The sequence below is a fragment of the Eptatretus burgeri genome, chromosome 1 (assembly GCF_056783735.1).
Source record: "Eptatretus burgeri isolate ZD-2024b chromosome 1, Ebu_testis_v1, whole genome shotgun sequence".
Classification (NCBI taxonomy): Eukaryota; Metazoa; Chordata; class Myxini; order Myxiniformes; family Myxinidae; genus Eptatretus; species Eptatretus burgeri.
The window spans coordinates 1,580,469-1,607,143 of NC_140961.1; the positions used below are offsets into that span (position 1 = coordinate 1,580,469).

A 26,675-nucleotide genomic window follows, 5' to 3' on the forward strand; every position below is an offset into this window, starting at 1 on the left:
TGGAGTGGGGCCATATCCCAGAGGCAAACTTGACAAGGTACCACCAGGTTTTCGAGGTTTGAAAGCTGATTTTGAAAGAGAGACAAGTTTGAAAGCTATTTTTTGAGACTGGACAGTTGTCGTTTTCTGGATTTCTTGAGAGCGCGCGCGCATACACACACACACACACACACACACACACACACACACACACACACACACACACACACACACAGACACACACACACACACACACACACACACACACACACACACGTCGCGGGCTTTGTTGAATGATCTGTGGTTGCCTTAAGTTGGATTTACCTTCCAGGAGGAGAATGCAAGTTGTTTTAAAGCAACGGCCTCACCACAGGATTCCGAGTACCTAGAGCGGGAGGATGGGTAAGATTACTGAAGGCAAGATGGGATGAATCTGTGCATAAGAGAGAGCAGGTTTCTGTAGAAGAATTTCCAAGCTGAATAAATATCAGGGGTAGTAGACACATGAGACCAGTCCTGAAGTGTGGTGGCTGCTTGCAGTCCCTGCCAGTTTGCCTGAGTGAAATGCTAGACTTGCTGAGGCTGTTTTCTGAGAAAGGTCAGAGAGATGTTGACCATCACAAGCACATGATCAGATGAGGCAATTGGGGCAGAGGACGAGCAAGATACATTGGCGGGGAAGTTGGTCACCAAATCCAGAAGGGAAGATTTTCCATTGGGAGAAATCTGGGAAGGAAAATTCATGGATTGAGTCAGACCCATGCAGTCACAGAAGTCCTTTGCAGAAGTGCCATGGCTGGTGAGAGAGGTACCAACACATATCCAATTAGCATGGTGATAATTGAAACCACCACATATGAAGACCATGAGGGGTGAAATACCTCGGGTTGCCATCAGGCTCTCCAGAATCGCAGGCTGTCGCACACGAGTAACTTCCTGACGCGGCGGGTCGTAAATCGACCGCGAACGCTAATAAGTCGACCACGTGACTTAGGGTCCTCCTAATTAATACCGTTTGCCTAAAGGTTACGTGATCTAATTACCGGGGAACACACCCTCGGTACGGACTTGCTCAAACCGGATCACCTTGCCAGATCAGATGCAGCCGAGCGGAACTGCCAAGCACGTACCAGCTAGGAAACAGATTCGTTGGGGAATAGCGTCCTGGTTAAACTAGGGTGCGGGCCTTGCTGGACCAATGGAAGAAAACATGAAAACGAGCTGGGAACATTTCTATATAACACATTTATTCACAACCAAGCGAGGAAAGGTATGTGGCACAGTGAATGGAGTGTATTTTTATATACAGCAGGGGATAACAAGGAATTTGTGGGGTACAGCAAAAGGCAACTTTCAAAAGAGGACACAGAGCAGGATTATCCTGACAATCTTCTACAATCTTACTTGATCTAGGACAGGCACCATCACCCACGCACACACGATCTCAGACAGGCACCATCACGCGTGCACACACACACACACACACACACACACACACACACACGCACACACACACTCACACTCACACACAGTTACAGAGCCAAGAAAGAAAGAGAAAGGTGAGGATGAGTGCCCTCGAGATACCGGGCACTGTTGGTTGACCAACGCGGCCCAGGACGTTTAAGGAGGGGTAGTGAGAAATATACTGGTGTCTACAGTGTGGAAGTAAGGAGGTGCTATGTAGGCTACGTGAGGGGTGTGGTGTCGTGCCAGAGGAAAATGGGATTGCGAGTCAATAACGTTCTTCTTTCTGCGTCCGCAGAAGACGGGATATAGGGGTGAATAGAGAGAGAAGGAGAATAGATGCGTGAGGAGAAAAATCCCTAACCTAGCCGTGTAAAGATCTGCATGTGCAGCGTGTACCTCTGTGGGACGCTCCGCTTGAGCGTTCCCACCTCGTGTTATGGCGCATTATCTCCTGCTTATTTATACACCAGGGCTCGTGGCAACTTGCGCTCCGCACTGGTCCATCTAGCTATGTTGGGGGGATGTCGACAGCACGGCAGGGAGTTTCGAAGGATGGCAGTCGCCTCGGATCAGATCCTCGAAGAAGAAGAAGCTCTCTATGAAGAACGGTCCCTCGCTAACCCATTTATAAACCCCAGGCAAAGTGTGGGGCGAGGACCAGAAAGCAACGCGCTGTGGCCCAAATACTGCTCCTCTATTGTGCCACAGCAGCCCTAGCCATCCCCTGCCAGGCTCCGGAACCGGAAACCGGCTCAGATGCCTACCAGCTTCGGCACGCCTCGGATCTCCTGACTGAACATGAGGCATGCTCCCCGAGCCAGCACCCCAGCCCTGAATGTGCACCGAGTGCAGTCTGAATGTTCGATAGCAGCGGACTTTCTACACCACCCACAGGCTTTCACGAGGCAAAATGCACACCTGGGACCCAAACCAAACTTCTGGATTGTCCTTCTAGCAACCCCTCCACGTTGCCCCCGGTCTTGCTGTGGTCTGATGACTGGATGAGGGCTGTATCAATTCTGGACGCTCACCTGGGATGTTCCCGGTGAGATGCGGTGGAGCTATAAGCATCCGTTGCGTGGTCGAGTATCGCGCGGTGCCGAGGAGAATCCGACGCCATGCAGTGCTCCTCAAAATAGAGTGGCGAATTGTAGCGATGCAGAGGTACGAGGGGGTGTGGGAATATTTTCCCCAATGCGGGAGGCGTTTGTGATAAAAGTGGTGAGATTTGGTGAGCGAGGTGTGGAGGAAGGGAGGTTGCGGTTGGGAATTGGCACGCAAATCCTGGGGCAGGTTGTTTGGTGTGCAGCGGGGATGTGGATGATCCGAGCCACAGGAGGCATCGCTGTGTGCTTTTAAATAACTGCCTATTGAATGGTGTGTATGCTTCCACGCTCGTGATGTACTATGGCTAAAATGACAGGTTTAAAGTAGGAATCAGAATATGAATCGGAGATATTTATTCGACCTAACTCGGAGACCCACGCAATGCACTTCGTCCCGTTAACCCACTAGGCATGAGGGGAGGACTAACTACATGAATACTAATGAAATAACTGCCTGGGGATAACTGTATGTTGGGTGCCATTGCCTTTGAGGTATGCGGTTTGGCAGAACCACAACAATACAGTATATTTTTTAATTTTACTTTTCGCATGTAATTTTTTTAAAGTAATAAAATACTTAATTATTTGGTATTTTGTTATTTTAGTATGGATTGAACTCATCTTTGTTATTAAATTGTTTTAATACTTGTTTCACTTGATTTTGGTGATGTTTGAATATGTATCGCTTTTCGTGTGGTTCTGTCCATTTTCCCCCCTCCTGCGATCTTCAACTGGTTTAGTTGTCCACATTTATGTTTGATTCCTTTTCGTAATAAAATGATTCATGTTTTATATATTCTTGTGGATTTTCGCCCGTTCGGCGTGCGGGCGACCACCTTTAGCTCAATTGCGGCCGTGCGCGCCCACCGAACGAGCAATCTCGTCGCAGCTTTCGGATGAACGCCGAAACCCAGCTACGGGTGTTGTCAACCACACCATAAGCCAGCCAACCCTTCTGCCCACGCGCTACAGGGTCGATCGCCGAATTGTCGATGTACCTAATTATTCGCGCAGACAGAAATGTCGGGAGCTTACAACTCAACGGCGCCTGCACGAAAACAAGCCGCTTTAAGCAGCTCGTTCCGTTTGCGATTGCCGAGCGGTTTTAAATCTCCAAGCCCCGTCGGACCAGATTACGTTTTATCGGCTATTAATCAGCCAGCTATTTATTCCGAACGCAATTATGGCAGTCAATGGCAGGAAAGGACGCAATGAGCAGGTGACATTTCAACAATGGGACATTTATTTTCACACGTATGCAATTAATGGGGGGATGGGACATGACACGAGCAAAAACCTACAGCCGATATCTATGTATTACGTACATGCACTTACAACAATTCTACTTACGGACAAGGCGCCACAGACTTTCATGCAAAAACCCCAGAAAAGAAAGATATAACTGGGCTCGTAAGCCTTTAATGTTCCTGGGAGCTGGAATGACCGAAGGAGCTCCGCGAGGCCGTGCAGGTTACCTTTGTCGCCCTTGAGGCGACTCGTTGGTCTCTTTGTCGGCGACCCTCCGTATGTCTCTGTTGTCAAAGCAGCAGCTGTTGTAACGGCGGCTTGGTTGGTCCAGGGCCTAGCAGTGCGGCCTGGTCGATCGGGCCTGGCCGACGACGCTTCAGAGGAGCGAACGGGCCTTGCTCTTTTCGAGTTGATGCTCTTTAAGAGCCCGCTCACTCCTCAGCGTCGCTCGACCGACTCAGGGCCCAATCGCTCGGACCGTCACGTAGCTGGTTGGCGACTTCGCTCCGGCTGGCGACCTCTCTCCGGCTGGCAACTTCGCTGCTGCCTCCAACAGCCAACAATGACCAACAACTTGGTGACTTGGCTGGCTCCGACGAAGAACGAACTCCACTCCTCCGATCACCAACCACCGTTTGGACTCTCCAACTTGACTGCCTCCACTGACCAAACTCTGACCAACTCGACTTGGTGACTTGGCTGGCTCCAACGACGAACGAACTCCACTCCTCCGACCAACAACCACGACCTCACCGACCAACAATGACCAACGCGTTTTTCTCAGCGTTCATACACGGCCCTTTTATCTGGTCCGGGGCGTCCGCCCCTCCATTCTCGGCGCTCGGGGGAAAAATCCTAGGAGTGATGGACTTGTTTTTCTTCGGAGCATACTTTTTGTAACCGTCACTTTTGTTTACTCGCTCTGAGGGACCCGCCCCAACCGTCAATCCTGTTTTTGTCCCAGAATATTGCGCGAGAGTTGTTGAGTTGTTCTTTTTGTTTGTAGAGATGCCGTGGTTGTAAACTTTGTGGCGTTGTGGTGGAGGTGGCGTGGTTGTAGAGAAGGTGGTGGGGAGATGTTTAAAATAAAGATAGAAAAGAATAACACTACCTCAAGATTCACAGCCCGGCACACGAATAATTCCTGTTATACATCGGTGGGGAAATCTAACCTGGACACACACTTATCGACATAACTGATCTTCGGGGAACCTGAATGGTGATTTGTGAATTTCCACAACCGTAACAATATTTTCCAATTTTTGGTTGTGTGCACTAGCCCAGAGACAAAGTAACTTCCTTGCGTTGGAATCACCATCATGGCTTCAGCAGTAATTGAGGTAGGTTGGGCTACAGTTTTCCATTGCTTTGAGAGGGAAAGAAGCAGAAGAAGAAAAAGTACAAATTGGCGATTTACCGATCTCCCAATGTGGTATTTTTCCGATGTATTTTGGCATCTTTTTCATCGTGGTAGTTCAGAAAACGCACGAGAATGAAAGTCGAAGTGGTGATGTTTTGTGAGCGAGGTGCGGAGTAAGGTGAGGTGCCGGTTGGGAATTGGTGCGCATATTTGAATGAAATAAACAAGGTATGGCTTTTAAAAGTTTATGAGGGAGCCAAAAAATCCATTGTTTCACGAGATTGCTTCCAAATTCCAAACTTAACCATTTGTTACCTGCAGAGAGATCTCATATTGGCTATCAGCTACGCAACTCCAAACAACTAACTGAGCTAAAATGTACAAGCACAAGATTCAAAAACAGGCCAATGGAATTTCTAATCCGCACAATGAATAAATTGTAGTGATTGTCCAAATTTTAACTTTCATGGTATGCGAGTTGCTAAATTATTGATGAACGCGGCCCCGACGCGTCGGGAGAGGAACGCGGCCCCGACGCGTCGGGAGAGGAACGCGGCCCCGACGCGTCGGGAGAGGAACGCGGCACCGACGCTTCGGGAGAGGAACGCGGCCCCGACACAAACATCGCCCGGACACAAACACCACCTGGATATGTCCAGAGAGAGAAGAGAGAGAGGTAGGTGTGGGAGGAGGGTGCTGCACTGTGTTGGAACGAGGTCGGGCAAAGATGGGACAAAGAGAGAGAGAGAGAGAGAGAGGTGGGGGTAGGGGAGTTAGAAGAGATAATATGTTGTGCTTTATGAACACCACACACACACAAGCACAAGTGCTTGGCCGATATCGACAATTTTTCGGGAATCGGCAGGTTGGAGTCAGTGTGATTACTGACTACAGTACGTACTGTATACGACCCAAAAACCATGAGTTGCTTTCACTGAAAAACAACGTTGCATTTACAGAAACTTTTCTGAGAATTGTGTTCACAAACAATCATGAACCACTCGCTGAAGTTGATGAAACACGAACCACTCGCACGGGTTGATGGAGCACGAACCACTCGCACGGAATGACGGAGCACTAATCACTCGCTCAGGATGACGGAGCAGGAACCACTCGCTCGGGATGACGGACATAGTTTAGGCATTCTAATTTGGACATAGTTTAGGCATTCTTACAAAGCTATCGCTTGCCAGGCATTTCATTGGAGTGCTTGCTTGAGTGCTGAAGCTACTTGCGGAGCGACCTTTCATCCCGACCTGGGCGAGTCAACCACTCACTCGGGATGGCGGAGCACGGACCACTCGCTCGGGATGACGGAGCACGGACCACTCGCTCGGGATGACGGAGCACGGACCACTCGCTCGGGATGAAGGAGCACGGACCACTCGCTCGGGATGACGGAGAACGAACCACTTTCTCGGGATGAGGGAGCACGGACCACTCGCTCGGCATGACGGAGCACGGACCACTCGCTCGGGTCGGATGACGTAGCATGGACCACTCGCTCGGGATGACTGCGCACGGACCACTCACTCGGGATGACGTAGCACCGACCACTCGCTCGGGATGAAGGAGCACCAATCACTCGCTCGGGATGACTGCGCACGGACCACTCACTCGGGATGACGTAGCACCGACCACTCGCTCGGGATGAAGGCGCACCAATCACTCGCTCGGGATGATGGAGCACGGACCACTCGCTCGGCATGACGGAGCACGGACCACTCGCTTGGGTCGGATGACGTAGCATGGACCACTCGCTCGGAATGAAGGGGAACGGACCACTCGCTCGGGATGACGGAGTACGGACCATTCGCTCGGGATGAAGGAGCACAAGCCACACACTCGGAATGACGGAGCACGTACCACTCGCTCGGGATGACGGGCACGTACCACTCGCCCGGGATGAAGGAGCATGGACCACTCGCTTGGGATTAAGGAGCACGGACCACTCACTCGGGATGACGGAGCACGGACCACTCGCTCGGGTCGGATGACGTAGCATGGACCACTCGCTCGGGATGACTGCGCACGGACCACTCACTCGGGATGACGTAGCACCGACCACTCGCTCGGGATGAAGGAGCACCAATCACTCGCTCGGGATGACTGCGCACGGACCACTCACTCGGGATGACGTAGCACCGACCACTCGCTCGGGATGACGTAGCACCGACCACTCGCTCGGGATGAAGGCGCACCAATCACTCGCTCGGGATGACGGAGCACGGACCACTCGCTCGGCATGACTGAGCACGGACCACTCGCTCGGGTCGGATGACGTAGCATGGACCACTCGCTCGGAATGAAGGGGAACGGACCACTCGCTCGGGATGACGGAGTACGGACCATTCGCTCGGGATGAAGGAGCACAAGCCACACACTCGGAATGACGGAGCACGTACCACTCGCTCGGGATGACGGGCACGTACCACTCGCTCGGGATGAAGGAACACGGACCACTCGCTTGGGATTAAGGAGCACGGACCACTCACTCGGGATGACGGAGCACGGACCGCTCGGGATGAAGGAGCACGGATCACTCGCTCGAGATGATGGAGCACAGACCACTCGCTCGGGATGACGGAGCACGGACCACTCGCTCGGGATGACGGAGCACAGACCACTCGCTCGGGATGACGGAGCACGGACCACTCGCTCGGGTCGGATGACTTAGCATGGACCACTCGCTCGGAATGAAGGGGCACGGACCACTCTCTCGGGATGACGGAGAACGAACCACTCGCTCGGGATGAGGGAGCACGTACCACTCGCTCGGGATGACGGGCACGTACCACTCGCTCGGGATGAAGGAACACGGACCACTCGCTTGGGATTAAGGAGCACGGACCACTCACTCGGGATGACGGAGCACGGACCGCTCGGGATGAAGGAGCACGGATCACTCGCTCGGGATGACGTAGCACCGACCACTCGCTCGGGATGAAGGCGCACCAATCACTCGCTCGGGATGACGGAGCACGGACCACTCGCTCGGCATGACTGAGCACGGACCACTCGCTCGGGTCGGATGACGTAGCATGGACCACTCGCTCGGAATGAAGGGGAACGGACCACTCGCTCGGGATGACGGAGTACGGACCATTCGCTCGGGATGAAGGAGCACAAGCCACACACTCGGAATGACGGAGCACGTACCACTCGCTCGGGATGACGGGCACGTACCACTCGCTCGGGATGAAGGAACACGGACCACTCGCTTGGGATTAAGGAGCACGGACCACTCACTCGGGATGACGGAGCACGGACCGCTCGGGATGAAGGAGCACGGATCACTCGCTCGAGATGATGGAGCACAGACCACTCGCTCGGGATGACGGAGCACGGACCACTCGCTCGGGATGACGGAGCACAGACCACTCGCTCGGGATGACGGAGCACGGACCACTCGCTCGGGTCGGATGACTTAGCATGGACCACTCGCTCGGAATGAAGGGGCACGGACCACTCTCTCGGGATGACGGAGAACGAACCACTCGCTCGGGATGAGGGAGCATGGACCACTCGCTCGGGATGACGGAGCACGGACCACTCGCTCGGGATGAGGGAGCACGGACCACTCGCTCGGGATGACGGAGCACGGACCACTCGCTCAGGTCGGGATGACGGAGCACGGACCACTCGCCCAGGTCGGGATGACAGGTCGCTGCGCAAGTAGCTTCAGCACTCAAGCAAGCACTCCAATGAAATGCCTGGCAAGCGATAACTTTGTCAGAATGCCTAAACTATGTCCAAATTAGACAAATGAAAACCTTTTTAAGCTATCGGAACTGCTTCTAAGTTTGATTCTGGAACGTAATTTTTTTAATTGAGCTGACTTTAAGAGATTCTCAAGGTTATTCATATGCGGAAATGAAATATAGCCACGAATGCTGGCGTCTTCGGGCATTTATAAGCACTGCAGTGTTCCCAGCAATTCGTAGCAATGATGATCAGGCATTTGATAATATGAGCGAGTAAAGTGGGGGAAGAAATTACAAAAACGTTCTTGTTGAGAAATCGTAGCCTGTTTCAAGTCATGGGATGGTTGAGCAGGCCAAAAAACATGGCGGTTTCAGACCCCAGTGAGGTAACCCAGGAAACGCCTGAAGACCCCAAATAAAGAGAGGTGGCCGAGGATCGCCTGATGAAGGATATAATTAAATGAGGCCGTTAATTATGTTCAAAGGGGGGTGTTTGGGTTCATTAAAACACAATTTTCACTCTTGCACTTCCTTGGAGTTTTCTTGGTATGCCTGCATAGGTTCAGGCGGCTTGGTTTTATAGTTTTGGAGTTATGTAGGAAACACACACATTTGTTAGTGTGTACATTCATGTAAAATCTATGTCCCATTTCTCAGGTGTGGTTTGGGGTTGTGCTCGATGAAGACTTGCATCCTTATTTGTTTTCCATTAGTCTTTGGCATGCCTTTAAATGTTGAATATCTTTACATGTAACTTTTGGTACTCTCATTGTCATCCCAAGCAATGGCTGCTAAGCTTCCCTCTCCCCATCCTTGTCTCTTTAGCAACAAGAATCCAGTTCTACGCAATAGAGATTGCCCGAAACCGCGAGGGACACAACACTCCCCTGTGGGCCAGGACGACGGAGGCTTCCAAAGATGGAGACACGACCACATTATCTGATGATGTCCAACGTTCTGTGTAAACACTTTCCAAATTTCGATCCCATCGTGCCTGAGATGAGGCCGATTGGAACCACGGGAGAGACAGACGATATCAAATGTACGAGTTTTCATTTTGGAAATAAGAGAAGTTAAAATGGGTCAAAGGCATTGGAGGGGTCTTATCACTATTGCTCGACTTTGCTTATCCAACGACATGGGTGTTGCTAAGCAATGCTGGTTACACGAGCCAGAAGTTGTGCACATTGTGCAAAACCGAGTTGTCTGATAAGGGTGTTCAAGAGGTTTCACCCCCATGCTTTTGGCGCACTCATGAACACTGGGTATTCCTTTGAATGATCGTTGGTGAGGAACGGTGATGTGGCAGGGTGAGACGTGACTTAAGCCGTCGAGGGTAATACTTGAGTTTTCCCGATTTGGGAATTTGGTGATGAATGGTCGCATCTTCAAATGCCCACAGTGCATGTTCGGTATCACCTCGTCATGGCAGTTTATAAGACTCGAGCTTGAACAGAGTTCACCTTTGGCCCAAAGTTTTCCTACTCCCTGATCACAGGAACAGTTTAGAGAATACAAAGTTCAATTTTTTTTGTTCTCAGGTCCGTGTGGGTGGGAGGTTTTTATTTTTTATGATCACAGGTTCAGTTTTATTTTTCCTGTCCATATTTATTTGCTCTTCTCCTTCTTTCTCTAAATGCCCATCATGATGGAGGCCTGGCTACCCGGGTAGTTTCTTTTTCTCTCCCTAATGACCAAAAAGCCCACGAGAACCTAAAAAATCCCTCTTTGGGGGTCATCATCTAATTGGTGCCATGTTGTAATTGCTGATTGACGATGCACGTTGACCTGCCTGTCGTTTCGTTCTTTGGATGCTGATTGCTTTGTATGCGTCAAACGTGTTGTGGTTTTTTTTTTTTTTAAGGTTTGAAATGTGATCATTTATTGTATGGTGTGGACTCTCATTACCACGAAGAATGATAACTGCTCAGACTGGTTGGTTGGTAAGCATGTTGAAACCATGATCTGTCTCTGTGCTCATTGCTTGCGTGGGTCCAGTAATGAAACACCTGATCAACGAGCACGGTTTGTTTGTGCCGGAGTAGTTTCCTCCCCGTCGTGATGCGTACGTACACGCCATCACTCTTGGGGGGGTCTCACCGAGGAGGGAATAAACAGATTTGCTGAGATTGGGGTCCGACGGCTTTCTTGACTGCAGACAATCCCTGTGTCTGCATCGAAACGAGGATGTCTATGTTCAGTATTTTTAAAACATCTTATGCCATTACATGTACACCCTCGCAGACAAATTAAGAATCACGTTTTGCAGACAGACTCGCATTTGCCCTTTCAAGATATGACTCAAGAAATTCCATGAGAAAGCTCTGAAGATGAGGCTCAAGTTTTGTCATCCATTCAACCCTCTCTCATGCAATTTATGAATGAAAGCAAAAGGGGGCGGAGCCTCCACACAGTGCGTGCACGTGAACATCGTGGTTTCACCTGTGCCTGCAGGATTTTATTATTATTTTTACTTCGCTGTTATTGTCTCAAAAAATGAATGATCGCCGAACAAAGCTGTGATGTGCTGCCAAGAACTTCTCTCCACGCCATTGTCACTCCAATGATGGGATCGATGATTGATGGTTGATGGTTTAATTGATGTGATATTTCGATGCCGATGTATCATGAAGAGGAAATAATACACGGATTGATTAAATGCTCTTCAAACGAGCTGATTGGATCCTCTTTCGTCCTTTGCCAAAGCCTCGATGTTTGATTCGGACACGCCTCCTTTTTAGGCTCCACCCCTTAGCTCCGCCCCCTCGCGAGGCTGCGTCTGTTGGCGCAATCGGATATTGGGACAGGCATGGGGTTGTGGGGGTTGTGGTGGACGTGATTGCAAGAAGAGCAGGGAAAAAGGGCGCGTCATGCAGCACGGGACGTGAGGGAAGAGTAAAAATTAATTAATACAAACACGGATAAATGAACGTCGAAGATTGAGAGGACAAAAGAAGAAACACGTGCTGCAGTGCCCCCCTTTTTAAGTCCATGAGATTGGAAGGTTCTCCAAGTCCATCCCGCGTCCGACGGGAGAGATGGAGACGTTGGGACCAGCGAACGCGTTTCCAGAGGAGCCGGAGGTGTGGTAATGTTGGAGGTCGTGTATAAACACACCATGTGTTTGATAAACCTTAGTTTAAGGTGTTTGGGCGAACGGTCTGAGGGAGAATGTTGTGGGGAGGGTGGTGGGTGAACTGTGTGTGGGGAGGGTGGTGGGTGAACGGTGTGAGGAGGGGGTGGGTGAACTGTGTGGGGAGGGTGGTGGGTAAACTGTGTGGGGAGGGGTGGATGAACGGTGTGTGGGAGGGGGTGGTGTGTGTACTGTCTGAGGGTGGGTGAACGGTTAAGGGAGGGTGGTGGGAGGGGGGAGGTGGGTGAATGGTGTGGTGAGGGAGTTGTGGGTGAACACTCTGAGGGAGGGTGGTGGGTGAACTGTGTGTCGATGGTGGTTGGCGAACGGTGTGTGAGTGGGGCGGGTGGTGGGTGAACTGTGTGGGGAGGGTGGTGGGTGAACTGTGTGGGGAGGGGTGGATGAACGGTGTGGGGAGGGTGATGGGTGAACTGTGTGGGGAGGGTGGTGGGTGAACTGTGTGGGGAGGGTGATGGGTGAACTGTGTAGGGAGGGTGATGGGTGAACTGTGGGGAGGGTGATGGGTGAATGGTGTGGTGAGGGAGTTGATGGGTGAACACTGTGAGGGAGGGTGGTGGGTGAACTGTGTGTCGATGGTGGTTGGTGAACGGTGTGTGGAGGGAGAGTGGGTGAACTATGTGGGGCGGGTGGTGGGTGAACTATGTGGGGCGGGTGGTGGGTGAACTATGTGGGGAGGGTGGTGGGTGAACTGTGTGGGGAGGGTGATGGGTGAACTGTGTGGGGAGGGTGATGGGTGAACTGTGTGGGGAGGGTGATGGGTGAACTGTGTGGGGAGGGTGATGGGTGAACTGTGTGGGGAGGGTGATGGGTGCGCTGTGTGGGGAGGGTGAGGGGTGAACTGTGCGGGGAGGGTGATGGGTGAACTGTGTGGGGAGGGTGATGGGTGAACTGTGTGGGGAGGGTGATGGGTGAACTGTGTGGGGAGGGTGATGGGTGAACTGTGTGGGGAGGGTGATGGGTGAACTGTGTGGGGAGGGTGATGGGTGAACTGTGTGGGGAGGGTGATGGGTGAACCGTGTGGGGAGGGTGATGGGTGAACTGTGTGGGGAGGGGGAGGGTGTGGGGGGTGAACTGTGTGGGGTGGGTGATGGGTGAACCGTGTGGGGAGGGTGATGGGTGAACCGTGTGGGGAGGGTGGTGGGTGAACTGTCTGGAGAGTGTGGTGGGTGAACTGTGTGCGGAGGGGGTGAGTGAACGGTGTGGGGAGGGGTGGTTGAACTGTGTGTGGAGGGTGGTGGGTGATGTGTGGGGAGGGAGTGGCTGGATGAACGATGTGGGGAGGGGGTGAGTGAACGGTGTGGGGGGTGAACTGTCTGGAGAGGTTGGTGGGTGAACTGTGGGGGAGGGAATGGGGTGGATGAACGATGTGGGGAGGGGTGGATGAATGATGTGGGAGGGGGTGAGTGAACAGTGTAGGGAGGATGGGTCAGTGAACATTGTGGGGAGTGTGGTGGGTGAACGTTGTGAGGGTGGGGTGAGTGAATGGTGTGGGGAGGGATGGTGGTGGGTGAACGGTGTGAGGGTGGGTGAGTGAACGGTGTGGGGAGGGAGGCTGGTGGGTGAACTGTGTCTGGGAGGGTGGTGGGTGAACTGTGTCTGGGAGGGTGGTGGGTGAACTGTGTCGGGGAGGGTGGTGGGTGAACTGTGTGGGGAGGGGGTGTTGATTTTTTATGATTTGAATTATGGTTGATTTATGATTACGACAGTATTTTGATTGTTGATTTAATTGTTCTTTCGTATGAAAGAAGTTGAGACATCTCTTACAGGGATATGTTTTCTTTGTTCAATTGAATACTTGTGAGGTGATTAGTCTTGATAAATTTTTTTATATTTGCATAATGTGAATTTTTCCTGAACTTTAACAAAGAAGGTCAATGTGTGTTTCATCATTTTCATGGTTATTTGAAATTTTTAATTCCTGAACTTTGTTTGCATCTGTTAATCCATATACATGAACAGATAGATTATTCATTTTCTCAAATTTAGGAACATCTCTCAATGACATTGGAAACTTTAAATCTTTAACATTTAGCGTATTCTCGAATTTCTTATAATGTTCAACGCTTTCAAGTTTCCATTTTGGAGGTTGTAAGTGGGCAAGAACAGACCATGGAAAACATTTATTATCTTTGTTTTGAATATTAACAACCGCTTTCTTAAGTTTTATCTCTTTTGGTAAATCAATATAAGAAGCTTTAAGAGCATCTGATTTTAAGATCTGTACATCTCAAGATTATTTTTGTAAGAGCAGATGCACTACCTACAAGTGTGATCAACATCTTTTTCTTGTTTCTGGAGTTCATCATAAACATCACATCTTCCAAAATCTTGAAATGATGTGATAAAGTGAGGGGTTGTCCTCAAATAGGGAGTAGTTTCATCACCTTCTCTTACCACATTCAATTTTATTCCCATATCAAACTTAAGTTTTCATTTCACTAAATGTGATTTTAATTATAGTTTCAACACTTTGTTTAACCATATCAACAGCTTCAATGATTGAAGATGGTCCACGATCTTCAAAGCGAAACAATCTTATTTGTATACATCCTTAAAATGCCCCATCAGTGTTTTCAAAACAGAATTTAGTAGCCCCTTCCCTTTCTTCATTCTTCTTGTGTTTGTGTGATTGAAGGTGTTTTATTATTATTATTATTATTATTATTATTATTTTGAAGAATATCAATATTACATCTATCACAATGTTTTGTTTCTTGTTCAAATGGAGATATTTGTCTGAAAAGATTGAATGTGTGTTTGGTTTGAAGGTTTTTTAAAATAACATTTATATTCATGATTACTAACGTCGCAGTACGTTGTATTCATCATATTTATACAGCAAAACTTTGCTTAAAATACAATGTATCAAGACACAAGAGACAAGTTTCACTCGATCTCTGCATTTGTGAAAGATACTGAGAAATATGTCGAGGATGTAAAATTGAATAAAGATAAATATAACAACTATTGGATAAAAACAATTATGGCGAATAATATGAGTTCTTAAATTTCCTTCAGTGGGAGGGATTTTAGTATTTCTGGAAGAACATCAATTAAAGTAGCTCTAACAAATGAGTCTCCTCTCCTTCTGGCAATATATTCAAAACTAGAAAAAGCAATGAAACAAAAAGTATCAAAAAAGAAAAACCTTATGGATGAAGCTTTGGAAAGAAAAGATAAGACCATCTGTAATATGCAAGGAGAAATTTGTATTTTTTGTCAACAACCCTAAAGATGTAAATCTTGATGAAATAGAGGATGTTAATACATCAGGTGAAATAACATTTCGTTCAGTAGTAGTTAAGGACCATTTTAAAATTACCTTTAAATAAAAAATGTCGTTGAATCTGTTAATGAAAAAAAAGTATATAGATATAGATTGTAATGTTTTTTTTCGACGAATTAAATACGAGTCATTATTCAACTGAAGATTTTGAAGAATATGAGAGTGATGATAGTATCTCTGTTGGAACAGAAGACAGTTATGATACCGAGAGTTTGTGTTCAAACGATAGTTATGAAAGTAATTTTATAGATGATTGTGAAAGCACCAATTAAAGTACCGAAGATGAATTTTGTTTGAAGTAAAGTTTTACTTTATAAATATGAATAGTATTCTCGATCTTGAGCCTCTTGAAGTCCCTGATTCTCCATATGACAAATTTGAGAATTGTCCTGCATGTGATAGAGTGGGATTAAACAGTCAGAAGCCCATAAACAATGTATATTCTGTGATTATCTTGTAATTAATGAAAATAAAAAAAGAACATAACTTTCAAAATTACATCAAAAATTAATTACTTTACAAGATTAACAAGAGAAATGAATGTGAAATACGAGGGTGATAATACACCTTTTCTTACAAGAGAAGAGACCGAACAAATGACTAATGTTTCATTGATTGATGAATTATATTATTGATTGTCATTTTCAGGGAAATATCAACACAAGATATTGTATAAATAAAATAATGGATTATCTTGAAATTATACCTGAACTTAGGATAAGACAAAGAGTTTCTAAAAAAAGCCAATAAAAAATTTAATGACCTGTTTTCCAAATATTTAAATGAATGATTTTTTTTTTTTACCCATTTGGGAAAATAAGATAAAATTTAACAGTAAAAAATCTTCCAAATTCGTTAAGATGTCTCTTAGTTTGTTCAAGTGTATGTGGGGAAACCTGTTTGCTTTTAAAGACGCTCCTTACTCCCAACTTTTTAGATTATGATAATTTCATAATTTTTCAAAGTCAAGTTTTCAACCTGAGTTGAAAATGTATGAAAAGCAGAGATACAAGTATTAGTGAAGAAGAAACTACAACTCATATTAATCTTAATAAAGAATTTGATGAAATATTTAAAGAAAAGGATTTATTTGAACACATCTACTTTAATGTTGAAGAAAAGGAAAATTTCCCTCTTAACCTTTACAATTCATTAAATGATATTTTCCAATGAATAAATGGATGCGAAAGAAAGAACAAGAAGATTTAAGGAACATCAAGAGTTGGTTTCAAAAGTTGTAAAACAACAGGAAGACATAAAGAAGAAACGCAGACAGAAACGAATGGGTGAAGAAGCGTTTGAAAGAAAACGAGTTTTTTTTAAACCACTTAAAAAAAAAAACTGCCCAACAAATGTCTACAGTTCCAATGATGGAATACACCCCTTAAAAACTTCAAATGATAAAAGTCTTTCGTCAAATGATGGATGAAGAACTAGAAGATATAGGACAATTTGAATATGATGATGAAGGATTATTTCAACAACTGGAAGAGATAAATCAACTCCCTGATTATGTTGTGAATGCTCTCCAAAACAATGAATATTCAAAAACCAGAGCAGGTCTCATTCCAACAGAACAACCAGCAATATTTCATCTTGTTCAAGAAAAGGGATTGCTATTTAATGATGAATTAAGGTTCTTGAGTTCTGCTCAACCCCCTGTTAAACTAACTTTGAGATTAATGTTTCTGCTCACAAAAGATGGAAGACAAGGTTCAACTGAGGGATGAATCAAAGTATTTTCATAAACCATTGGATATGAAAAATATGGATGATGGAGTATATATTGATTTGCTGGACTCTCTTAATTATAGGTCAATATATCTGGTAAAAGTAGGAAGAATGAGAAGGAGAAGCACGTTATTCAGGCATTAAGTAGGCTTGGTTCATGTGTTGGTTTTCTTCCAAATGACCCATCACAATTAGTTAATAGACTGTTATTGCTGTGAGGTAGTAAGAAGGCTGGTAATAACAATTGTTTTAATGAAGCATCAGCCATTTTAGACCAGTTGATGAACATAAAAATAATTAATAAATGCCAATACAAAGACATTTTATCCCATATTAAATAAGATGAGAAGAACAATCCTAAGTTTTAATTTCACAACAAGTGACACACATCTTCATTTCCATATCCACTACAACGAGACAAAACAAAAGAATGTGAGGCATCTTTATTGTCCATGGAAACTTATAATACCTTGTTTAATATCACCGAGAAAAATGACATTTAGTTTTATCCGGGAAGTGGATACAAAGCAATAAGTTTCACCCGGAGCATATGAGATTTCTCAAATATCTTCTGAAATTGCTCGCCTTATGAAAGAACGGTGATGAACCAAAAATATTGTTATAGATATTCAAAAACATACTTAAAAATAACTGCAAGGTTGATTTCACAATTGATAATTAATTTAGAGAGTTATTGGGTTTCTCATCAAAAAAAGATTGAAACTAATGGGACGTTTTACAGTGATAATGTCATTCAAATATCCTCAGGCATAAATTCGGTATTAATGGAAGACAAGGTTCAACTGTGAGGGGTGAATCAAGTTATTTCAATAAACCATTGAATTCAAAAAAATGACTATGATAAAGTATATATTGATTTACAAAACTTTCTTGATTATGGAGTTTTTGTTGCCAATAAGGGAAGGAAGAATGAAAAGGAGAAACGCATTATTGAGGTTTTAAGTCGGCTTGGTTCAGGTGTTTTCTTCCAAATGACCCATCACAATTGGTTAATAGACTTATTGTTGTGAGATAGTAAGAAGGCTGGAAATAACAATTGTTTTATTGAAGCATCAGCCATTTTAGACCAGTTAATGAACATGAAAATAATAAATGTCAATACAAAGATATTTTAATCCCATGTTGAATGAGTTTAATTCTCTCTCATGATGAAAATGAAAAAATATCAATTGTAGATGCTAATGAATTTTTTTGTTGTTGTTGAAAGAGGACAAAGAAGTACATATATTTATGGATAAGATAATGGTGGAATTACTGCCACTGAATGTTGGAAGAAAAATGATGTTACCTTCTTTTCAAGACTATTTAACAAGAATGGTGTTTCAGAAAATAAAAGAGATTTATAATCATCATATACAGACTTTTTAAAACTTATAAATGAGAAGCACAATCCTTAGTTTTAATTTCACAAGTGATCACACATCTTCGTTCCCATACCCACTACAACTTGACACAACAAAAGAATATGAGGCATCTTTATTATCTATGGAAACTTGTAATACCTTGTTTAATATCACAGAGATAAATGACAAGTTTAGTTATAATCTGGAAAGCAGTTACAAAACTATAACAGTTTCACCCGGAGCATACGAGATTTCTCAAATATCTTCCAAAATTGCTCGCTTTATGAAATAACAGGGTGATGAACCAAAAAATATTGTTATCGATATTAAAAAACATACTTCAAATAACTACAGGGTTGATTTCACAATTGATAATTATTCATTTTGAGAGTTGTTGGGTTTCTCCTCAAAAAATATTGAAACTAATGGGATGTTTTACAGTGACAAAGCCATTCAAATATCCTCAGGCATAAATTCGGTATTAATTCACTGTGATTTGATTGATGGTGCTTTTAACGATGGAATAAGAACAAATACAATATTTTCATTCAATGCATACTCAACCCCAATTGGATATAAATTCAAGATGGAACCAAAAAATCTGGTTTGTCTCCCTGTGTCTGGAAAAGCCAAATACAGAGTAAATTTTAGGATAACCGACCAAGATAATTGCATGATTTCTTTAAATGGAGAAATTATATCCATCAGAATTCGCCTACGTGAAGTTTTCTAATAAATAAGTATGATGGTTATTGTGAGAAACACGAGTTGGGAAAATATAAAATAATTACAGAGGATGGGATGTTCCTTTTCCCCATACTACAGGGTGCCCCACAGAAAACGAGGAAATTTGGTACAGTTTATTTAAAACAATATAAGGGTATGTTCTTTTGAACATACGAGTCCCCTCGGACCATGAAGCTATCGTTCTTGTTGTTAAAGGCCGTTATGGGAACACAGAAATAAGGGTATGTTTTGCAGCGTCATCATGGTTGGCGTCTCGCAATATAATATATTAGCGCGATTAAAAATACCGTTTTTTCCTCGCATCTTCATGTCTGTCAAAAAACCAGTGTCAAGGTGCACAACTACAGCTCATAACCTATCCATTGAGGTGTTTTTCGCCCCCCCTTGCTTTCCCGTTTTCACACCACTGTCCACACAAAATTCATCAATCAATTCTATACAGAGTCCGGGGGACTCAAAAACAAAAGCAAACTTAGATGTAGTGTAAAACAAAGATGCACTTTATTTTCAAACAAAACAAAAGCAAACTTAGATGTAATGTAAAACAAAGATACACTTTATTATATGTTAGTTTATTGATATGGTAAAATACAGCAAAATAAATCTCAATCTCAAATTTCCTGGTTTTCTGTGGGGCACCCTGTAGAAGGGTGAAGGTATGTATCTTGGAAGAGGATACTTTAAACCTAAGAGACAAAGGGGTGAAGGACATCAATTTAGAAAAAAAGGAGATGGAATAATTGATACTCTAATGGATATAGGTTCAACTATTCTTAAATATAAAAGACCTAATTGGTTCAACTGCTTCTGCTGTGGGAAATGTAGCTGGTGCTATAAAGAGTATAAAGATGCCCAATAGGAATCCCATAAATTGCAAGCAATAAAAGAAATTGAGAAAGGCAAAACTCGGTTGTCTCCCCAAGAACGACAGAAAATAATTCAAATACTTGGGTCAGGGTTTCAAAAGTTTTAACATCTTTTTTCCAAAATAAATAAAAGTATGGAAGCAATTGATAGTATCTACGATTTGGATAATACCATTGTCATCTCAAACACGACTAAACAAAGAAGACTACTTCAAGGTAAATGCCATAACTGGAATACAAATGGAACAAGTTTTGAAATAAATAATCAACAAACTTATTTGAATCCAGCCGAAAGTTTATTGTTGTGTAAATTTACATTCACTAAGGCTGCGAATGACACAAACGCTACACTCGTAAATGATTTCTTCTGGAAATGTTTGATTGTGTTCGTTTGTATATTGGAACACAAGAAGTTGAAGCGGTTGATTATGTCTCTGCTACTTCTGAAATGATGAAATTTACACTGTATTCATTTAGTGATAGAATGGGAAAGGGAGCTGTCAGGTTTTATTCCTGATATGTCAACGGGAACAAACACAGACCCTGGATATGGTCAAAGGAAAGGAATGTATAATGATGATACAAAAGCAGATAATAGTTTTACTGTGGCAGTTCCTCTTCAAGGTATATTTGGATTTTGTGATCATGAGAAAGTTCTTCAAATTAGATTTCAACTGCAAAGGAATGATAATGAAAATAGATTGCTTTTGCTGATCAGAATAAATTTGTACTTGATGAAATTAGTTGGTATATTAGTGAATACACTCCTCATCTTAATACAGAAGAGATGTTGAATAAAAGACTTAACTCAGGGACCACTCAATGTATCATACCTTAAAAGAAGATGCCAACATGTTAAACTTAACCAAACCACTTACACATGGAATTTTGGTGTTCTGGAAGGAAGGCCACTATATCTGTGGCTCATTTAAAAATAAAACCAGATGTTGATATTGCTACTGATAAGAATAATGCAAAGGTGAAACAACTTCGCGTTTCTCTGGATAGAACATTTTATCCACGAGATAGATTGGAAATTAATTGGTGGAAAAAAATGATTATGCTGAAGCATACAAGTCTTACCAAAAGGTGTGTGAAAGCAATGGAAATAAAGAACCTATTTTGGATATGACGGCATTTAAAAGTCTGTATACAATCTATGCGATTGACCTGAGCGCTCAAAAGGAAACTATAAAGTCTAATGGAGTGGATACTTCCCTATACATTGAAAGAGGAGAGAGTGAAGAAGTTGATACATATTGTTTGCTTTTGGAAGAAACAGAATTGCAGATTAATACAGATAATGGTGTGATGATTAGTCTCACATAATTTTTTTGTTAAATAAATGAGTGGCAAAGTACCAACTGGGGTATATGATAATCAAATCAATCTTCAGAAACTATCATCTTGTATTCAAAATCAAATGCCTCGTATGATTAACGTTAATACAATTCAGAGAAAAGGAGCAGTAAGAATTGATGTTTTGCTCACAAGAGAACAGGTGAAAATCTTAAACGGCACTGGCTCACTTAAAGTTAAAATGTCAAAACCAACGTTGAAGAAATATTCAATAAGAGAGATGAGTGGAGGATTTCTCCCATTTCTAATTCCTTTATTTGCTGGTTTAAATGCGACTGGAGCATTGACGGGTGGCATTTCAGCAGCAGTGAAAACTGCCAACGAAAGGAAGGCTCAACTCCGGGCTCAAGAATTGTAAAGACATAACAGAGTTGGAGAAACAAATTAGTGGAAGTGGTGTAATTGTAGATTTTGTTGAAAAACTTGAAAGCCTGCCTCATAAAGCGAGATTGTTGGTTGGAGATATGCTTTCTTCTATTGCACAAGCAGGTGTAAATTCGCTAAAAGGGTTAATGGTGCAACTAAATTAACTAAAATGTGTGTGGTTTGTTGGCAAGGTGGATTAACTAATTAACTTAACTCATTAATTAACTAATAAGGTGAAAAACAGACCCCTGCAACTACGGACCAATTAGCCTTCTCCCAATCATCAGCAAGGTTATGGAATCAATCGCTTCAGACATCAAATAATTCCTCTTCTCCAATGGCCTGATTTCCGATCATCAATTTGGTTTCAGACCAGGTCACTCTGCCCTGGATATGCTGTCTTCTCTCCCAACAATGGATGGAGGTCCTCAACGCCGGACATGAAATCAGAGCCATATCGCGTGCTTTTGACATGGTCTGGCACCCTGCCTTGCTCACCTAACTCTCTTCCTATGGTATCCAAGGCCATATCCACTCATGGCTCACAGACTTCCTCTGCTGTTGCAGTCAACGTGTGGCCCTAAATGGAGTTCTTTCATCCCCTCTTCCTGTCCAGGCTGGAGTTCCTCAAGGTAATGTTCTGGGCCCTGTTCTTTTTTCTGGTTTTCATCAATGATCTGTCCAACTCTGGAAAATCCTCTTTATCTCTTTGCTGATGACTCCACCCTCTGCTGTACCATCTGTCATCCCTCAAACCGGCATGCAACAGCTTCTTCGCTCACTGCAGATCTGGATGACATCACAAACTGGTCGAACACATGGAACATGTCCTTCAATCCGGACAAGTTTCTCCGAAAGGACCATTTAGAACCCCCCCCCCCCCCATGCACTTTCTCATCAATCTTCTGGAAGAAGTCCTTTCTTTCAAACTTCTGGGTCTCACGATCTGCCATGATCTTTCCTGGGAAAGCCACATTTCAAACCTGGCCTCCAAAGCCAGTCGCCAACTTGGAATCCTTCGTCGTGCAAAGTCCTTCCTCAGCCCACCTGAGCTCCTGACCACTTACAAAGCTTTCATCCACAGCCTGATTGAGTATTGCTCTCCCCTCTGGGCTGGTGCTCCTGCCTCCCACCTTTCTCGGCTTTGCGTTGTGGAAACCAAGGCATTTCAGATCATTGGCATCTCCCGCAATGAGGCTGAGTCATTGGACCTCTCACTCTCTCACTGCAGGCAGGTTGGTGGTATTTCTGTCTTCTACTGTCTCCTCTCCAGTCTTCCCCCTGTTCAGTCTTCCCCCTCTCCTTTCTTCCCTCCAGTCTACGGTCACCTCTCTGCCCCCCCGCCCCCCGTTCTCTCTGCGATTTGTCCCCACCACATTTCCGCAGGGTGCCTAAGGTCCGCCAACAACCCCCTTCTGGTAAAACTACCAAAATCACGAATCACTGCTCACCTTCACTCTTTCATTCCTCTTTTTTTCCCGCCTTTGGAACAAACTCCCTCACTCGATTCAATCCCATTCTTCCTTCCAGGTCTTCAAAACAGCTGTTCACCACCACCTCTTATCATCCTCCATCCAAATCCTTGATCTTTTCTACCCCCGTTAATCCACACCAAGCCCACCTCTTTCAAAGTCCCTGTAATGTCCATCTTGTATTCCCCATCCCTGTCCCTTCCACAGATCTCCTAATGTCTCTTCTCCACTGTTTTGTCCTTCCCACTCCCGCCCCTCTTGTCTCATCCCCCCCCCCCCCATTCCTTGCTGTGCATTGTGTGTTTGCTCTCATACGAGCCTTGACAAGATATACAAAAAAATAAATAATAAAAGGATTATACCTTTCTCATCAATAAATGAGCATTGATGAGTGGTTTTAAGAATTTGTAAAGAATGCATCAAATTTAGAACTTGTCAAATATTGTAAGAAATTAAAAATGGATAATGTGGTTATATGTATGAGAGATTAGTTGATAAACTTGCCTAAATATACAAGGAATATTTTTTTTTATGAATTTAGAAGATAATAATGGAAATGGTTCTTATTAGGTTTGTATTTATAATAATCAGGTTAGATATTATTTTGATAGTTATGGTCTTCCACCACCTGTTGAAGTAACAAAATTCTTACAGAATGGTGTTTATCAAACATTTCAAGTCCAATAATTAAATTTCAAGTGTTATTGTCAATTATGTCTGTGTGTTATTTCAACTCAACAAAAAAAATTTTCTTATGATATTAATTTTAATCTAATATAAATGACATGTTGGTAAAGATGGTTCTTTCTTTGGTCTATCCCAAGAACTGGATATTGATTTATCAAATTATTACACAAAGGCACAGGCTGAACGACAGAAATATAGTATAGCAAAAAATATTAATATGAAAAATGCTTATAGATTAATAAATTATCCAAGCCCGACTGATGCGAATGACTTGGTGAGATTAAGTGATTTATCACAGTATATATCGTTAAATAAAACAGCACGTTTTGTTAAACAAGTAGAATTTACAACCACAACACCTGGTTCAACAAACCATCCACCTTTTCTTCTTGAATTCAATTATGTGCTTTGTATTGAATTTTATAAAGAAGGAAGTATAGTTAATATGAGAGAGAAATGGAGGTATAATATGTGTGATTTAGGATATAATTGGTCTTTTTCATTCAACCTGGAAGAGCTCCACAATTTTTATCAGTCTCGTAAAGAAGAATATTATCCTCTTGGTAAGAATCAGGAGATATGTGGAAGCACAATTAGCAAACAACAAATACACGATTTCGGGAATAGGAAATTATTTGATGGTGAAGCAATAATTTATATGACAAAGAAGGAAAGAAATTGGATAATTATACAAAGCCGAGGAATACAAACTGATTTAACAAAAAGAAGATGAGGTAGTATTGTTACGAATCTGGAAACCATGTGCACTCAACATTCAGGTCCTTATAGAACAGTTGTATCGGTAAGTACGTGTTTCTAGTTAGGGACCCATCCCTAGTCTAATGGGAATTAAATGTTCGTGTGCTGCAGAGTTATTTTTATAGTTAGGATTTTTACATTCACAACAACAACACTCTGCTCGTGGAATTCTTCACGCGTTCGCTGGTGAGCGCGTGTGTGGGCGAGTCTAACAGGCATGGCGTTCCTCTTTCGGCAAGGAGCGGGCGTCTCACCCGCCCCATTTCTGACCCAACACGATCACCATTATGCACGTGGCCGAAGGCAAGGAGGTGGGCGGAGCCACAAACGCCTTCATCGGGACTCCGCCCAGAAGGGTGAGAGTTTCCCTGCCTACTGTGGGCCTGTCCAATGGGAGACTGCCAGGGAATCGCGCGATGGGTCCAACCAATGAGGAGGCGAGTGGCCAGGTGAAGAAGCCCCTCCCTCCTGAGGAGAAGCCCCTGCCTCCTGAGGAGAAACTGTGGTTGTCTGGACCAGCGTTCGAGAGACGGTGTGCTCATGGCAGGAGCGTTCACGAGACAGAGTGATTGGGGCATTCTGTCTGGTGCGGAGAACGTCAAGGTCACGTCGCCTGGTCGTCTCGTCTGGCCTGCCGGCATTCTGTCTGGTCCACCTTCTCGCCGGCTGGCGTCCATCATTGCACTGTTGCGGGTACGAAGTCCCGCCGAACCGGATCATCGAAAACCACACGAGGCGGAGAGGTGTGAGACAGGTTCTCCCCTTCGGCTCACCTTCCCTCCCGAGCTGAAGGGCCGAATAAAGGCCGTGTGTGTGTGTCCGTCTTCAAGTAGAATTGTTTAAGTGCCTTGTACATACTTACATTTATTTTAGTCGGTTTAACTCTGCTCTTTGTGTGTTCCCTCCCCCCTATTGTCAATAAATATCCATTTTGTTGAATGTTTCAGCTCATCCTTGTGCTTTCCTTCATTGGCACGGTGCGTGTTGGGGGATTAAAAAAGCTGCCGTAGTAGTGTATTTAGACCGACGGGACCTCGGTAACCATCCGCTCGGGTTACGCACGGGTCGAGCACGGTAACGGCTCGTCCCGTTCGAGCTCCGTCGAGGGTGTGAATTCCTCGGTAGCTCGCCTCGTGGGCTTCTCGGTATTTTTAAGTTTGGCAAATAACCCTGTCCCATGCGGTTGAATTATTGACGATTCACGGTCCTGTAAGGGACCCGTACCTTCGGAGTTATCGGAAAGGTACGATCTAGATTCCGGGTGTTCGGTGGAGCCAACTCTACTGCTCCATCTAGCGGTCGTGCTCGCCGCCGATATCCGGCCCACAACAGTATTACGTGTCATCATATTAATGTATCATATATTTCTGATACATAAATGACAGCAAGAAGGCTTCAAGAAAATTATAATTTTTGCATTTAAGTATACCTACAGGAAAAGTGTGTTAGATTTTACATTCCTTATGAATTGGACCATAGACATGGGCATTTTTCAATTAAGAACTGGCCTTGTATTAAAAAACCCACAAATAGAGATTTGATTAAAATATTAAATACAAATGAACTTCTGAAGGTGATGAAATATAAAACTCTTTTAGAAATCATCAACAAATCTTATTGGTTTCCTATTATGAGAAAAATAATTGTGGATACAAGAGTGTCGCAGAATCCAGATGAATATATGTATGATATTATATGGGGTGAAAGTGGTTCAAGGAGAGTAAGGGATGAGGAAGGAATTGAAGAAACTAAGGCAAGAGAGGAGGAGGAGAGGGAGAGGGAAGAAAGGGAGAATAAAAAAATGACCGTTTTTACAGCCATTTTTCCCTGCTGTGCAGGGGTTAGGCTTTTTCTTGAGGCAATGTTTTATGGCCGGATGCCCTTCCTGACGCCAACCCTGGTCGCCTCTTACGACACACAGGGATATGGTATACCTATTCTAACTGGGGCATACACCGGGACCAGTACACTAGTACTCACTTCGCCGACCTCAGATGGATGACAGGCTGAGTCAACCCCC

At 44.4% G+C, this 26,675-nt stretch overlaps 2 protein-coding genes across 8 annotated transcripts in view; both read left to right on the forward strand.

Annotated features, from left to right (window-relative positions):
• The window catches only part of PBDC1 (polysaccharide biosynthesis domain containing 1), a 48,694-nt gene extending 37,703 nt beyond the window's left edge, over nt 1-10,991 (forward strand). For 4 of the 5 annotated variants that reach the window (XM_085870426.1, XM_085870433.1, XM_085870449.1 and 1 more), the window contains one exon: nt 9,690-10,991. In XM_085870426.1, the coding sequence (XP_085726552.1) occupies nt 9,690-9,807 (118 nt within the window). In that variant the 3' untranslated portion in view covers nt 9,808-10,991. The remainder of the gene's footprint in view (nt 1-9,689) is intronic. The other variant, XM_085870442.1, reaches the window with a different exon arrangement.
• A 278-nt stretch (nt 10,992-11,269) lies between these two features.
• LOC147033764 (phosphatidylinositol 4-kinase type 2-beta-like) overlaps nt 11,270-26,675 on the forward strand; it is a 39,154-nt gene continuing 23,748 nt past the window's right edge. For 2 of the 3 annotated variants that reach the window (XM_085870396.1, XM_085870404.1), the window contains exon 1: nt 11,270-11,947. In XM_085870396.1, coding sequence (XP_085726522.1) covers nt 11,903-11,947 — 45 coding nt within the window. In that variant the 5' untranslated portion in view covers nt 11,270-11,902. Of the gene's footprint in view, nt 11,965-26,675 lie in introns of all 3 variants that reach the window. The other variant, XM_085870416.1, reaches the window with a different exon arrangement.